This window comes from Pogona vitticeps, chromosome 1 (genome assembly GCF_051106095.1).
Source record: "Pogona vitticeps strain Pit_001003342236 chromosome 1, PviZW2.1, whole genome shotgun sequence".
Taxonomy (NCBI): Eukaryota; Metazoa; Chordata; class Lepidosauria; order Squamata; family Agamidae; genus Pogona; species Pogona vitticeps.
The window spans coordinates 33062929-33076318 of NC_135783.1; the positions used below are offsets into that span (position 1 = coordinate 33062929).

The 13390-nt window shown below is 37.7% G+C and overlaps 1 protein-coding gene across 4 annotated transcripts in view; it reads left to right on the forward strand.

Annotated features, from left to right (window-relative positions):
• The window catches only part of SPATA17 (spermatogenesis associated 17), a 131299-nt gene that overhangs the window by 6279 nt on the left and 111630 nt on the right, over positions 1-13390 (forward strand). For all 4 annotated transcript variants that reach the window (XM_020805403.3, XM_020805404.3, XM_072990383.2 and 1 more), the window contains 2 exons: positions 289-370; positions 3566-3616. In XM_020805403.3, coding sequence (XP_020661062.2) covers positions 289-370; positions 3566-3616 — 133 coding nt within the window. The remainder of the gene's footprint in view (positions 1-288; positions 371-3565; positions 3617-13390) is intronic.

The following is a 13390-nucleotide window of genomic DNA, read 5'->3' on the forward strand; positions in this document are numbered from 1 at the left end:
TTTTATGTCTTATTGTTAGCTGCCCATAGTAGACTTCGGTTCAGATGGGAGGGATAAAAATCAAATGAATGAATGAATGAATGAAATCATAAAGACTTTAGCTGTCTTTTACTACATCTTGCATTTAGAATGCACGTTTACTCTAAAAACCTTTGCAAACCAAAATTTTTCTAAAAATTGCAAATCAAAATTTCAAATGCAGCAGCTGCTGAACATTTTGCTATTTGGAAGGAGAAAACTGAATTCCCCCACCCAGTGCTACTTTCTCATCAAGATATTTTGTTTTAGGCACCTGAACAAAATGATGGTTTTTATCCAGAAATGGTGGCGGGGTTATCTAGGAAGAAAAAAATTCAGAAAAATGGTCAAGGTAAAATTAAGTCTTATAACTTACAGTTATTATAAACTGTTCATAACACTGTGTCTCAACACAAAGTATGTGAAATCTTTTATTGAACCAGATATTCAAACTTCTGAGTTCTCAGGCAGTTGTAAATATTCAGAATTAATGGAAAATGGAACATAACACTAACTTGTCTAGGCTGATTGTGAAAAAAAGAAATATGAAATAACTTCTAACTGAGGGAGTATGATGAGGCTTAGTTTTTATAATATTTTATTCTGTGTATCATGCTGTATAAAGGCAAGTAGAGTCAGAGGTATGTGTGAAGAATGATTGGCAGGTACTAAGTGTTTGGAAAGGAAGTTGCACATAAATAATGATTGGCGGCAACTGAATGAGGAAAGTGTTATGACAATAAAGTCATACATGTTAGCTGGACAAAGTTATATGAGGATGAGATTGTGGGTGAGATAGGACGGAGATTTTATAGAGCAGGAAGTTCAAATGGGTGGAAAAGACTAGCCCTATTCATGCATTATTTATACAGAATGCATAGGGATAGAGGGAAGTATTCTACTGGTGCACTGTTCGTCATCACCTCTGTCACCCCTTTATACATAGAAGGTGATAAGTATGAATAAAGACAGTGTCTACATGAGTCAGGACTCTGAAAAATCAGGATTTCGACTTGCGGAGACTCTCAAAAGAAGTGGACTCTCCATGTGTAGAACTATTTCCACGTGAGAAAACCAGGGATCAATAGGGTGGGGCTAGGAACTTGAATAAGCCTGCTCTCTTTTCAGTCTTAGCTTGTCAAGAACATTATCTAAGACACTATAAATGGGGCTGATGGTATGGGAGGGACTGGATGCCTATTCTCCATACAAATCACTCATTGCACTGAAATGAATATTTCCTTTCCTTTTGACAAGAAATCAAGATTTAAACTTTGTGTAATTTAAAGACAGTATAGGTGTCCAGTGCAGAACCCCAATTACTATTTCCCTAAAAAAAGCTGTAGAGGTGACTGTTATGGGTGCTGTTAGACCTTCTTGGTCCTTGAGCTATTATAAAATTCACTTTCTGTAATCTGTGTGATACAGGAAGATATACGATGTATCATGTGAGTTTGAAATAATAGCTATCTCTGATCCACAATCTCTCTCTCCTTGCTGAAGTGATTGGATACAGGCAGGGTTTGAAAAATGGACTCACCCACTCATCTGTGACAAGTGAAAAATGCTGCTGGATGAGTCACAGCTCCCTCCCTCCCTGCCTCCTTCCCCTCCGCCTCTCTCTCTCTCTCTCTCTCTCTCATCTTGCAGTCCTCCCCTACCATTGCAAAAGGAAAACTGCTGTCTTCTCGCAAGAAGAGTTTGAGCGGTACATAAAGATATAGCTCTGAAGGAGAATGTAGACTAGTCCCTTGCTGGAGAATATGGAGATTCCCAGCTCCCAATTTCAACTAAACGAGGACACATCCTGGGGTAGGAGGAAACTGTGGCTCCTTAAGAGGCCAGGTGCTTTTGCTGTCAGTTTTATTTTTGCTTGAGACATGCAAAAGAAAGGCATTCAAAATATAAGCTTCATGACCCCATAGACATGCAGATAATAAAGCAGCCCAAGTCTGAGGGTATAAATCAATGATTCCCAATAAATTGCAAGGCTATAGTCCGGTCATGCTGTCTGGTGAAATTTTTGACTGACTGGTGACACATTCTAAAAATTTTCAAGCCCTGGATGATGGGCAAAGCTATGGGGCAAACATGAACATAAAGAAAGAAACAGAACCAGGTTCCCTATGTTCTTTCATTTGTTGTGGTGTTTGGAAAAGTGAACTGATCACCAAGCAGATATAAATTTGACCCTAAAAACATCAGAATTCTTTAGTTTTTCATTTCTAAAAGAGGCTCTCCTCTGATTATTTTTGGGAGCAATATTTTTAAATATTATTAAGGGACCAATATTTTTATAAGGTCAGTATTTTTTTATAAAATCCCTTTAATTAAAATAAAAGGAACTATATCTTTCTGAATATAATGAAGGAATCGAATTTAAAATTAAGTAGCATCATTGTGTTCATTTGTAAATAACATATTGCAGCCAACTGTTTCTTAATTGCCCAGACTGTTGATAAATAATCCAGTCCTGCTGCTCTCCACAGACAATTTGCTTTGGATCAGTCTAGGCAATTCAAATAACACTAATTACAGAGAAACCCTTTTGCACTGAATTCTTATTTGTTGGAGGAGGGGAAAGAGTAAAAAGGCAACTATGAACAAGGAAAAGGATTCCCCCCCTCTGATTTGTAGTTAAAATACTGAGTCTTCCCCCAAAGTCAGCATGCTATGCTAAATAAAGGACATCATCTTCCTCAAAACTAGTATTTTGCTTTTTTTATCATACAGTTATGAATTATGTTCATTTTGCATTTGTAATTAGAGGGTGGAACAGATGTGAAAGCTTAGTGTAAAGTGATGTATCCATTAAAATAACCTATCCTGCCAAGTGTGTATTTGCTGTAACAGGAGGTTCTTGCGCTTAGAGCGGGATTCATCTTTATTGGAAAGGAACCAGGAAATGTTTTCTATATCAGGGGATTCACTGTAACATGTTATCATTGTATTTATGATTTTATGATGTTAGAATGAATATTAAATGAAAGAAAATTCCCAAGGATTACTCGGGAGGCAACTAAGTACATAACATTTAGTACAGATGGTTGGAAGGCACAATTTTGCTCCATCACTGCATCCATATCCTTGAACGATTTCGACTGAAGACAGCATTTCTTTGAATTTTTCATTAAACCAGACGTCTTGAAATATGAATTCCTTTTATGTTTCTGTGAGTTTTGGTTAAAAGAACCCCAGTGAATAAATCATACAATACTACGTGTCACCAGCACTTGTGAATATTTCTGCTTTGTTATTCTACTCTCAGTAGAGCACCATTGATTATCAAACTCAGCGGAGAGCATTTTATGATCATATATCTCCATTAGCTGCTAGTTTGACTACCATAGATTTTTCTGGTTAAGCCTGCATTATGCATTAGGAAGCCTATCTCTTCAATACAAAGTTTGATTTTATTCTTGCTAAGCCTAGAACTCTTATTATGTATTATGTATAAAGATTCTTATCTTTTATATGTAAAAATAGAAGTACTGTCTTTGTGTAACTGAAACATATGCCATATCTTCCCCCCCTTCTTGATTCACAGACAGCATATTTTATTATGAAGATGAATTTCTACAATGAAATGGCTGTCAGGGTAAATATTTCTTCACTTGTTAAACAAATGAAAAGTCAATTGTGCTCTGAATTTGCTTTTAATAAAATGAGCAACCCAGAATAATATAAACTTGATTGATATGCTGATGGTAAAGTGAGGAAATGGTACATAGTTATACATTTAAAGTTACACTAAGTAGTCTGGGTTGCATTTTTGAACATTTCTGTTAGATTAAAGACAGTGATGTATAAATTTTAGCCTCTTCCAAATATTGGGTCACTTTATTATAGTAGGTGAAAATATAATTTGTTTATTTATGTATTCATGTGACTTTACATATTTACTTATATCCTGCCTTTCATCTGCAGTGATATTCAAGGTGGCATATATAGGTTTGCAGGTGGGCTTCCATCCATACCCATACCTGTTTAGGTTCAGCAGTTCTGATTTGTCACATATTTCAAGCTAGGTATTAAATGTACATGGATTTTATCCTATCCCGCTGAGTCTGGTGCATAGATGTCTGAGGAAAGCTAAGTTTATGTATTTTGTTGTACACACACGTGTGTGCATGCACACACACTCAAGAACATCTACAGAGTTAGACAGCAAGAGATTTAGAATGATCCCAGAGGCCGAACCTATGTCTGGCCTTCTGAATTGGACTTCCTGCATTACCTTGAAACAATGCATCCATGGGCTAAAAGAAAGCAGCTGTTCATGATTTAGTCACTCTAAAATTTTTCAGGATTTGTACACCGCAGAAATACAGTGATAATATAAGTGTGGTGTATGATGTAAGTTTGTTATGTGCTATCAAATTGGAAAAGACTTATAGGAACCGTAATAGGAATTTCAAGGTAAATGAGATCTTTACAGAGTGATTTACCAGTTCTACACTCGAGTGACTTTCCATGGCTGAGCAGGAATTCAAACCCAGGCATCCTGAGTTCTAGTCCATCACTCTATCCACTATACCACACTGAGTATCTATGTAAATTTACATGAATATAATTTAGACTTCATATGATGTTTATAGTCATGGGATTGCTTGTAATAACTTTTAGGCATAACTTAATGTAGTTTTAGAAGATGTAGCCCTGTTAGTCTGTGCTAGCAGATCAGATAAAAAAATAAAATAAAGACAAGAAAATAGACTTGTTCACGAAAGCTTACATCAAAACATAGCAGTTAATCATTAAGGTGTCACAATGTTTTTGTTGTGTTTATTTATTTATTTGCCTTAATGTACTCTGTTTCCTTTTCATAAACTCTAGAAATATTAGGAGATAGCTTATAGTATGCCAACCACTGGCAAAGAAGGGCTGTTTTATCATGTTTTAACGGAATTTTATTACCCTGACTGATCTTACCAAGCCATAATTATATGTATCTATTTTATATTGATTTGGTTTTACTGGTCTTTGACCGTAGTAAAGTATTGATTTTCATTAACTCTAGAAATATTAGGAGATACCTTATAGTATGCCAACCACTGTATTCATTATCCTATCACAGTAGCCAGGGGCATTTTCCTTGGTGCAGCAAGTGTGCAGTTTTCCCTAAATGAACCATAATACTCAGATTTGGTGCTTTCTTGCTTGCTTGTTTTCCTTTCCTTTATCCAAACAGAAAAGATATGAGGATACTGAGATCTAAGCCAAAATGTGCAACCACTATTCTGCCCATTTACTTTGTAAGCAGCCAGCCTGCTATCTCAGTGTGTCAATATTGCTAGCCAATCAATTAAATTGCACAACTGATTGGTACAAACCGCCTGTGGAGAAGGAATGTTCTGGTTCATTTTAAAATTATTATTTTAGTATTAGGTACAAAGTGATTACTGCCCATAAAAAGTAGATGAATCAGAAATCCAGGAGTTTAGTGTAGCTTTGATTCAGAGGTATCATGTCGCTGCCCACCCATCCCTAATGGGAAGGGCAAAGACAGGATTCATGAGCCACAATTGTTGTCAAGTAGCCCAGTATTGCCAAAGCAATTTAACTATTACAACTCAATCCCTGAACCCCATTTCAGCAAATAATTGTAATCTGTTCCATGTTTTAATCTTTTAGTTTAATTTTAAATCATATATTGTTTAATTTATCTTTTATTAACTTATTGTGTTTTTAAGTTGTGTGAATCTTAATGTTGTGAGACACTTTTGGTCCTTTGCTGGGAGAAATGTGGCATATAAATAAAACAAACAAACAAACAAACAAACAAACAAACAAACAAACAAACAAATACATAAATAAATAAATAAATAAATAAATAAATAAATAAATAAATAAATAAATAAATAAATAAATAAATAAATAAATAAATAAATAAATAAATAAATAATACATTTTGTTGTGGGGAAATAGGATGCTCTGTAAGAAACCTACAATATAGTCCAGTGTTATTATTTAGTGTCCTGGTGTGTTGGCTTTTCTATAGGGAAATGCAGGAGAGGGGTCATTAAGTTGATTATTGCTGCAGTGCAATTCATTAAGGGGTACAGTATGATGTAATGCATAGCATGTCAGATGAAGATTTCACATCCTTGCTCTGCCATGGGAACTCACCAGCAATGGCAAATGACTCCTTGAACATCTCACATACCTCAAAAATCTTGTTAGGGTTGCCATAAGCTTCATGACAAGTTGTGACAACAACAGAGGGGCATTGCCTAAGCTGAGGTGTACCGGGGGGGGGGATGTGACTTATCTACAGCAAGTGGGAAACATAATGCATTAATGGTCAAACTGCAACTTCTGAGGATTTTTCTCCCACTGTATTTAGATTTCTAAAGCACTGTTGGGCTGTTATGCCTATATCCATATCCTATATCCAGGACTTAAAGAGCTGTAAGAATGGTCCAGAAGACCTAAGCCATCCCCCTAGGCACCTACCTTGAAATCCTTTGCATGTTTAATGTGGAGGTTTGTATTGTGGACTGTAAGCATGATCTGAACTCATTTATGGTGCTTTTATGATCAGGACCCCTGATAAGGCATAACATCTAATCACAAGATCACTATGCAGCTAAATGCACTTACAGGCTCCACTTCATGTTGAACAGAGATCTGAGAGACTTCCAGATAGGATGGGGAGATGGACTGGGATTCACAGGTATTTTCCCAGTCCCATCCCTCTTTCAGCTGTATCCAGATACACACAGCATCCGTTAGAGGACTTAATTGAATATTGAATAACATTGAATATGATGCCAAGGCTCAAACTATATCAAAAACCACAAGAAAAAAGTGCAGGTGTGTTGCATACATATAACTTTGCCCTCCCCCCCATTGAATCATTCTTGCAGACAACTATAATCTCACACATAAAAAGGAATTTTTTATCAGGTGCTTCTAACTCAGGGCAGAACTGTTCATGGAAATAGGTACAGTACATAAATGATTCCCAACATTATAAAGTACTTTACAGCAGCCTGGATGTATATGGTTGTCCTGCAAGGATCATTGAATAAAGCTGGTCATTATTGAAGAGATGGGAAACAGGTGGCTGGCAAAAGCAAACATTATTGATGCTATTGCTGATTATCTGACAACACCTCTGTGTGTAGTTTTAGTTCTCTATAGAAGGTTGTAAGGGAATTTCTATGTGGTGCTGTGCATTGATGAAACTGTTCAGTTGAAACCTCTTTCGATCTGACTGATTGCATTTTTATCTGTCTTTTCTCTGAAAGAGTTATACATGTTTCTTCTATCTGCTGCATCATTTTCATAATAACTATGTTTGATAGGTTACGTTATTAAAGTCTTAGATTGGAGTTCTTATTTATATCATCATATAGTCTATTCTTTGAATGACTTCTAAAGATTTTTAGATGGATTAGGACCATTAGTAAATTGACCAAACAGCTTTCGTCAACTTACTAACGGTAAGAGTTTTGTTGCTGAATCTGAACCCAGTTTTTCCAAATCCAAGTACCATAACATAATCACACTGTTCATGACTGCAGTGGAGAATAAAGAGACACATAGTCTGTTCTATGTCAGTGTAAGCTTAACGATACAGAGTGGTTTCACAAGAGCAGCTATCAGGAACAAGAACTAGATTACAATTGCTGGTTCTAGGTACATAAAGCTTCTACTATCTTCGACCATTCTCAATGGGGCCATATTGCCCCCTGGGGGATCCTGGCACATTTGAAGGAGGCCACAGACTGGAAACAATTCTTCACGCAACACCTTATAAGGTGCATTATGTGATTTATACTACCATGAATCGTCCTGTATTTCTTTCATATTGTGTTTATAGCCATGGCCGAAAAAGGTTAAGAATGGCTATTTTAGATTCTCAATACTGTATTTTTGTTCCAGAGAAAGAGGAAGGATTTGGTAATATGAATTTGGAGGGTGTGTTCAGGTTTTATAGGCTAGCAGTGTGAAGATTCTACACAGACTCTGGTTTCCTGCTCCCACAATACATAATTTCCGTACGATTTAGATATTTAATAATTTTACTTTATTTCAATTTGCACTTGACGTTCAGCAGAAAAAATGCCAAAACTGCTGTAATTTTTGTATTTTGTACTAGTACAATATTAATGAAATCAGTGGGATTATACTAATGCAAAACGAGAATAATCTGAAAATTAATCTTTGTGATAGAATACAAAATAAAAAGCCCATATGCATGTATCTGGTCTACCAAGATTTTCATTTGGTCTGTGTGTACCACTTGCCTACTGCGTACTACATTGTAATGGCTATTGCTACACACAAACGTGTCTTTCTTGCATCCTAAGTATAGGCTGGTTGCTTTAGGTGAAAAAGGAGGAGAAATGGTTTTCAGTTCCAGGAAAAGAAACCTTGGCAGGCCTAATATAGCTCAGAGAATACAGCTGCCCACACTTTGTGCCATTTACAAATACAAAATACCTGCAGCTTTGAAAAACAGTTTTTAAATTAGGTGTAGGAAGAAAGGGGAAGTGCCTGGCTAGTGTAATGGATTCTGTATCATATGTTCTTTAATGCTCTCCCTTAATTATATCTGACCTGCCACTGTCAAATTCCACCTTTTGAACAAGAAGAAAATCCTAAGGAAAGCAATTATTATAATGCATATTTTCTCCACAATTCAGATTTACCTTTGGAATAATAGGTTGTAATATGTTGGTCTCTTTCATTTGAAAGACTGAAGGGTCGCTATGAATTTTCAGCAACAAAGATCATTCCTATTTTTTTAAAAAATATATATATAATATGAGCAGATGGCTTTTGATATATCAAGGTTTTACCATTTGCTTTAGTGCTTAAAATAAACATTATTTATAAGACCACTTACATTTTGATGTTACTTAATGAGGAATATGCATCATTGATTTGACTAGCTTAAGAGGTCATTTAGAACTTGCCCGTTAACAAGCTGTAATCTGCTGAGCACACAATGACTTTGTTTAAAATTATCTGTTTGGTACTGATCAATGACAATAATTGTTTGGTACCAATCACCATTGAAACTTGCTAATTACTTTGAAGGGCATACACACTTACCTTTTGTAGGAATGTGTAAATGTTCACCTTGGAAATAGAAAGTGAAGTAATAGGAATGTTTTTTTTAAAAATTTTTTTGAGAGACCACATGTGTATATAAGGTATATATACTATATTGAAAAGCACTAGGAAAAAATTAAGCATGTAAAGATATTGAAAATATTGTGTTTTGCTCAGATGACAGGTGATTTAGTCTATATAAAACAAATTGATTGCAAAGGTTAGTAAGGAAAATTTGTGTACACAGACTTCCTCATAGAAGTGTTTCCATATATTTTGGACTACAATTCCCATAAACACAATAAAGATCTCTATGGGATTATCACAATGGTAGTCCAGTACATTTGGATGACATCAGGCCAAAGAAGGCTGGCCTATGATATTTATGCTCAAAAGTATCTGATGAAATTACATGAAAGGGGTAATGCAAAGGGGATGATGCTTTTGAATTGTGATGCTGGAGGAGTATCTTGAGAGTCCCCTGGACTGCAAGGAGAACAGACCTATCCATTCTGAAGAAAATCAACCCTGAATGCTCACTGGAAGGACAGGTCCTGAAGCTGAGGCTCCAATACTTTGGCCATCTCATGAGAAGAGAAGACTCCCTGGAAAAGACCCTGATGTTGGGAAAGTGTGAAGGCAAGAGGAGAAGGGGATGACAGAGGATGAGATGGTTGGACACTGTCATCGAAGCAACCAACATGAATTTGACCCAACTGTGGGAAGCAGTGGAACACAGGAGGGCCTGGCGTGCTCTGGTCCATGGGGTCACGAAGAGTTGGAAATGACTAAAGAAATAAACAACAATCTCTGATTCTAGGCATCAACACCTTTTGATTTAGTAACCTTGTTACAGCTCACTAGCTAGGTATTTTGACTAGCTTCCTCAATTGGCATCCAATCTTGGGCTTCCTTAGAACACAGAAAGGAAGTCTAGCAGCTATTTAAGGCTAATGGCATAAAGTGCCAATAGTGCAAATAATAACAGATCCAAGGATGTAGCATGGTGTGTGTACAACCTAAATTTAGTCTTCGGCTCTGATGATACAGGGATGACCATTTTTTTCCTGTGCTTTTGATCCTAGTCAAGTTAGGGGCCTTGAAAAGGCAATGAGCAGTTGCCGCAGTTTCTACTAACCCACTAAATGGTGTGGGATGGATAGGAACTGTGGCTGGTGCTTCCCAGCAAGCTGTAAGCTGATACTTTGAAACCTCTTGCCCTTAACACCCTGAACCAGCCACCAAGTCTGCATTCCACATCTTGCAGAACACAAGGGTTAACACTCCGGAACAAATTTTAAAATGTTTTTGTGTTTTCCCTATCCCATGATTTTGACACCATCTTGCCTAACAACAAGTTCTGAAGAATTCAAAATCTCATGCTTTGTTACTTTTGTAACATTTAAGTAATCTTTAATAAAAGGTTTTGAGTCCCAGTGTAGTGGATAGAACGTTACACAAGAACTTCAAGAGGCCTGAGGTTCAGATCTTTGCTCAGCCACGGAAATTCAGAGGGCTCAATGGCAAACCACTCCTTGAACATTTCACATACATCAAAACCCTATTAACATGGCCATATATCAGAATTGACTTGATGGCAGATCACAAGGAAAAAAAATATTTTTCAACTCTGCATGTTGTTTTTACTTATGGATCACATGTATGTTTTTTATATGTGGGGGGGAAATCATAATTCAAAGCCAATATCTTACTCCTTACTCAGTATCGCTAGAAACAAGGAAAATGATGATAGAATCCATGTATCTCCCTAGGTGGAAGACAAGCACTACTATGCTTCTGTTAGTTCTGTTGCAGTCACCAATTGTTGCGCAAGTCTTTCTACAAGGTAGGGGTATAGCCTTGCCCCTCTCATCTGAACCACCATTCCAGAATGTCTCAATACTCCAAGGTCTTGTTCCTTAAGTGTGCCTAAAGTGGAAGAGGGGGAACGTCAATCTGGCAAGGGACTAGAGTGGAAGATTGTTACATTCTATAGAGTGTTGAAAAGAAAGAAGACTAATTTTTATTGTTCAGTGAGCTTATGAAGCCCGGTTTTAATGACTTTACATATTTTTGTTGTCGACAATTTATTGCTTGGATCACTTTAAAAAAAACTGGAGAATCTTTTCCAGCTTGGTCTGTTTGCCTCCGGTAGGAAAGATTAACTATCTGAAAATAATGAAAGAAAGCAGCCGCCAAGGCAGCAGCTCTTTCTCTGTTGTAAATACAGTCCAACTCTCTCATCCTTGGGAGTTCAGGGAAAAGTGATGCTGGGGAAGCAGATGCTTCAACTTGTCCAGCCTTCCTTATGTATGCTGAGGAAGCCTTCAGGGTGCTTCTAACCAGAGCAAGCAGGATAGCTTTTCATGTGATTATATAAAGCCAGAGCATGGAAGTATTAACCTTCCATACTACAGCTTCCACAATTCCACAACTATTGGACAGTTTCTACTACAGTATGTATTATTCTTCCCCAATTCAATACCCTCTGGGCATTTTAGATGACAGCATCCATATTATTTTCTAATTTCACATGTTGGTTGGGGTTATGGGAATTATGACCTAAAACTTCTAGAGAGCACTAGATTGGAGTATGTTGATATATGTGATTAACTTTAATTTGATCAACTTTGCTTTTTGATTATAATCGTAGTCATTTAGTTGTGTCCGACTCTTCGTGACCCCATGGACCAGAGCACGCCAGGCCCTCCTACCTTCCACTGCCTCCCGGAGTTGTGTCAAATTCATGTTGGTTACTTCGCAGACACTGTCCAACCATCTCATCCCTCCTCTTGCCCATACACTTTCCTAACATCAAGTTTTTTCCAAGGAGTCTTTTCTTCTCATGAGATGGCCAAAGTACTGGAGCCTCAGCTTCAGGATCTGTCCTTCCAGTGAGCACTCAGGGTTGATTTCCTTTAGAACTGATAGGTTTGTTCTCCTTGCAGTCCAGGGGATTCTCAAGAGCCTCCTCCAGCACCACAATTCAAAGGCATCAATTCTTCGGCGGTCTGCTTTCTTTATGGTCCAGCTCTCACTTCCATACATCACTACAGGAAAAACCATACCTTTGACTATTCGGACTTTTGTTGGCAATGTGATGTTTCTGCTTTTTAAGATGCTGTCAAGATTTGTCATCGCTTTCCTCCCAAGAAGCAGGCGTCTTTTAATTTCGTGTCTGCTGTCTCGATCTGCAGTGATCATGGAGCCCAGGAAAATAAAATCTGTCACTTCCTCCATGTCTTCCCCTTCTATTTCCCAGGAGGTGATGGGACCAGTGGCCATGATCTTAGTTTTTTTTATGTTGAGTTTCAGACCGTTTTTTGCACTCTCCTCTTTCACTCTCATTACAAGGTTCTTTAATTCCTCCTCACTTTCTGCCATCAGAGTGGTATCATCTGCATATCGGAGGTTGTTGATATTTCTTCCGGCAATCTTAATTCCGGCTTGGGATTCATCCAGTCCAGCCTTCCGCATGATGTATTGATTATACATTATAATATTGATTATATAATCAATATTACTGGATTATAATAATACTTATAATTTATCTTAGTGCTACTGTAGCAGTGGGTTGTTCTTGTTGTTTAGTCGTTTAGTTGTCTCCGACTCTTCGTGACCCCATGGACCAGAGCACACCAGGCCCTCCTTTCTTTGTAGCAGCAGTAGCCTACCTTGATTAGCGGAATTACTATACTTCTATGCAGAATACATCATGCGAAAGAAGGTGAAAGAGGAGAGTGCAAAAAATGGTGTGAAGCTCAATATCAAAAAGACTCAAATCATGGCCACTGGTCCCATCACCTCCTGGCAAATAGAAGGGGAAGATACGGAGGCAGTGACAGATGTTACTTGTTGGGCTCCATGATCACTGCAGATGGTAACAGCAGCCATGAAATAAAAAGACGCCTGCTTCTTGGGAGGAAAGCGATGACAAACCTAGACAGCATCTTAAAAAGCAGAGATATCACCTTGCCAACAAAGGTCCGCATAGTCAAAGCTATGGTTTTTCCAGTAGCGATGTATGGAAGTGAGAGATGGACCATAAACAAGGCTGACCGCCAAAGAATTGATGCTTTTGAATTGTGGTGCTGGAGGAGGCTCTTGAGAGAATCCCCTGGACTGCAAGGAGAAGAAACCTATCGATTCTGAAGGAAATCAGCCCTGAGTGCTCACTGGTAGGACAGATCCTGAAGCTGAGGCTCCAATACTTTGGCCATCTCATGAGAAGAGAAGACTCCCTGGAAAAAGACCTTGATGTTGGGAAAGTGTGAAGGCAACAGGAGAAGGGGACGTCAGAGAACTA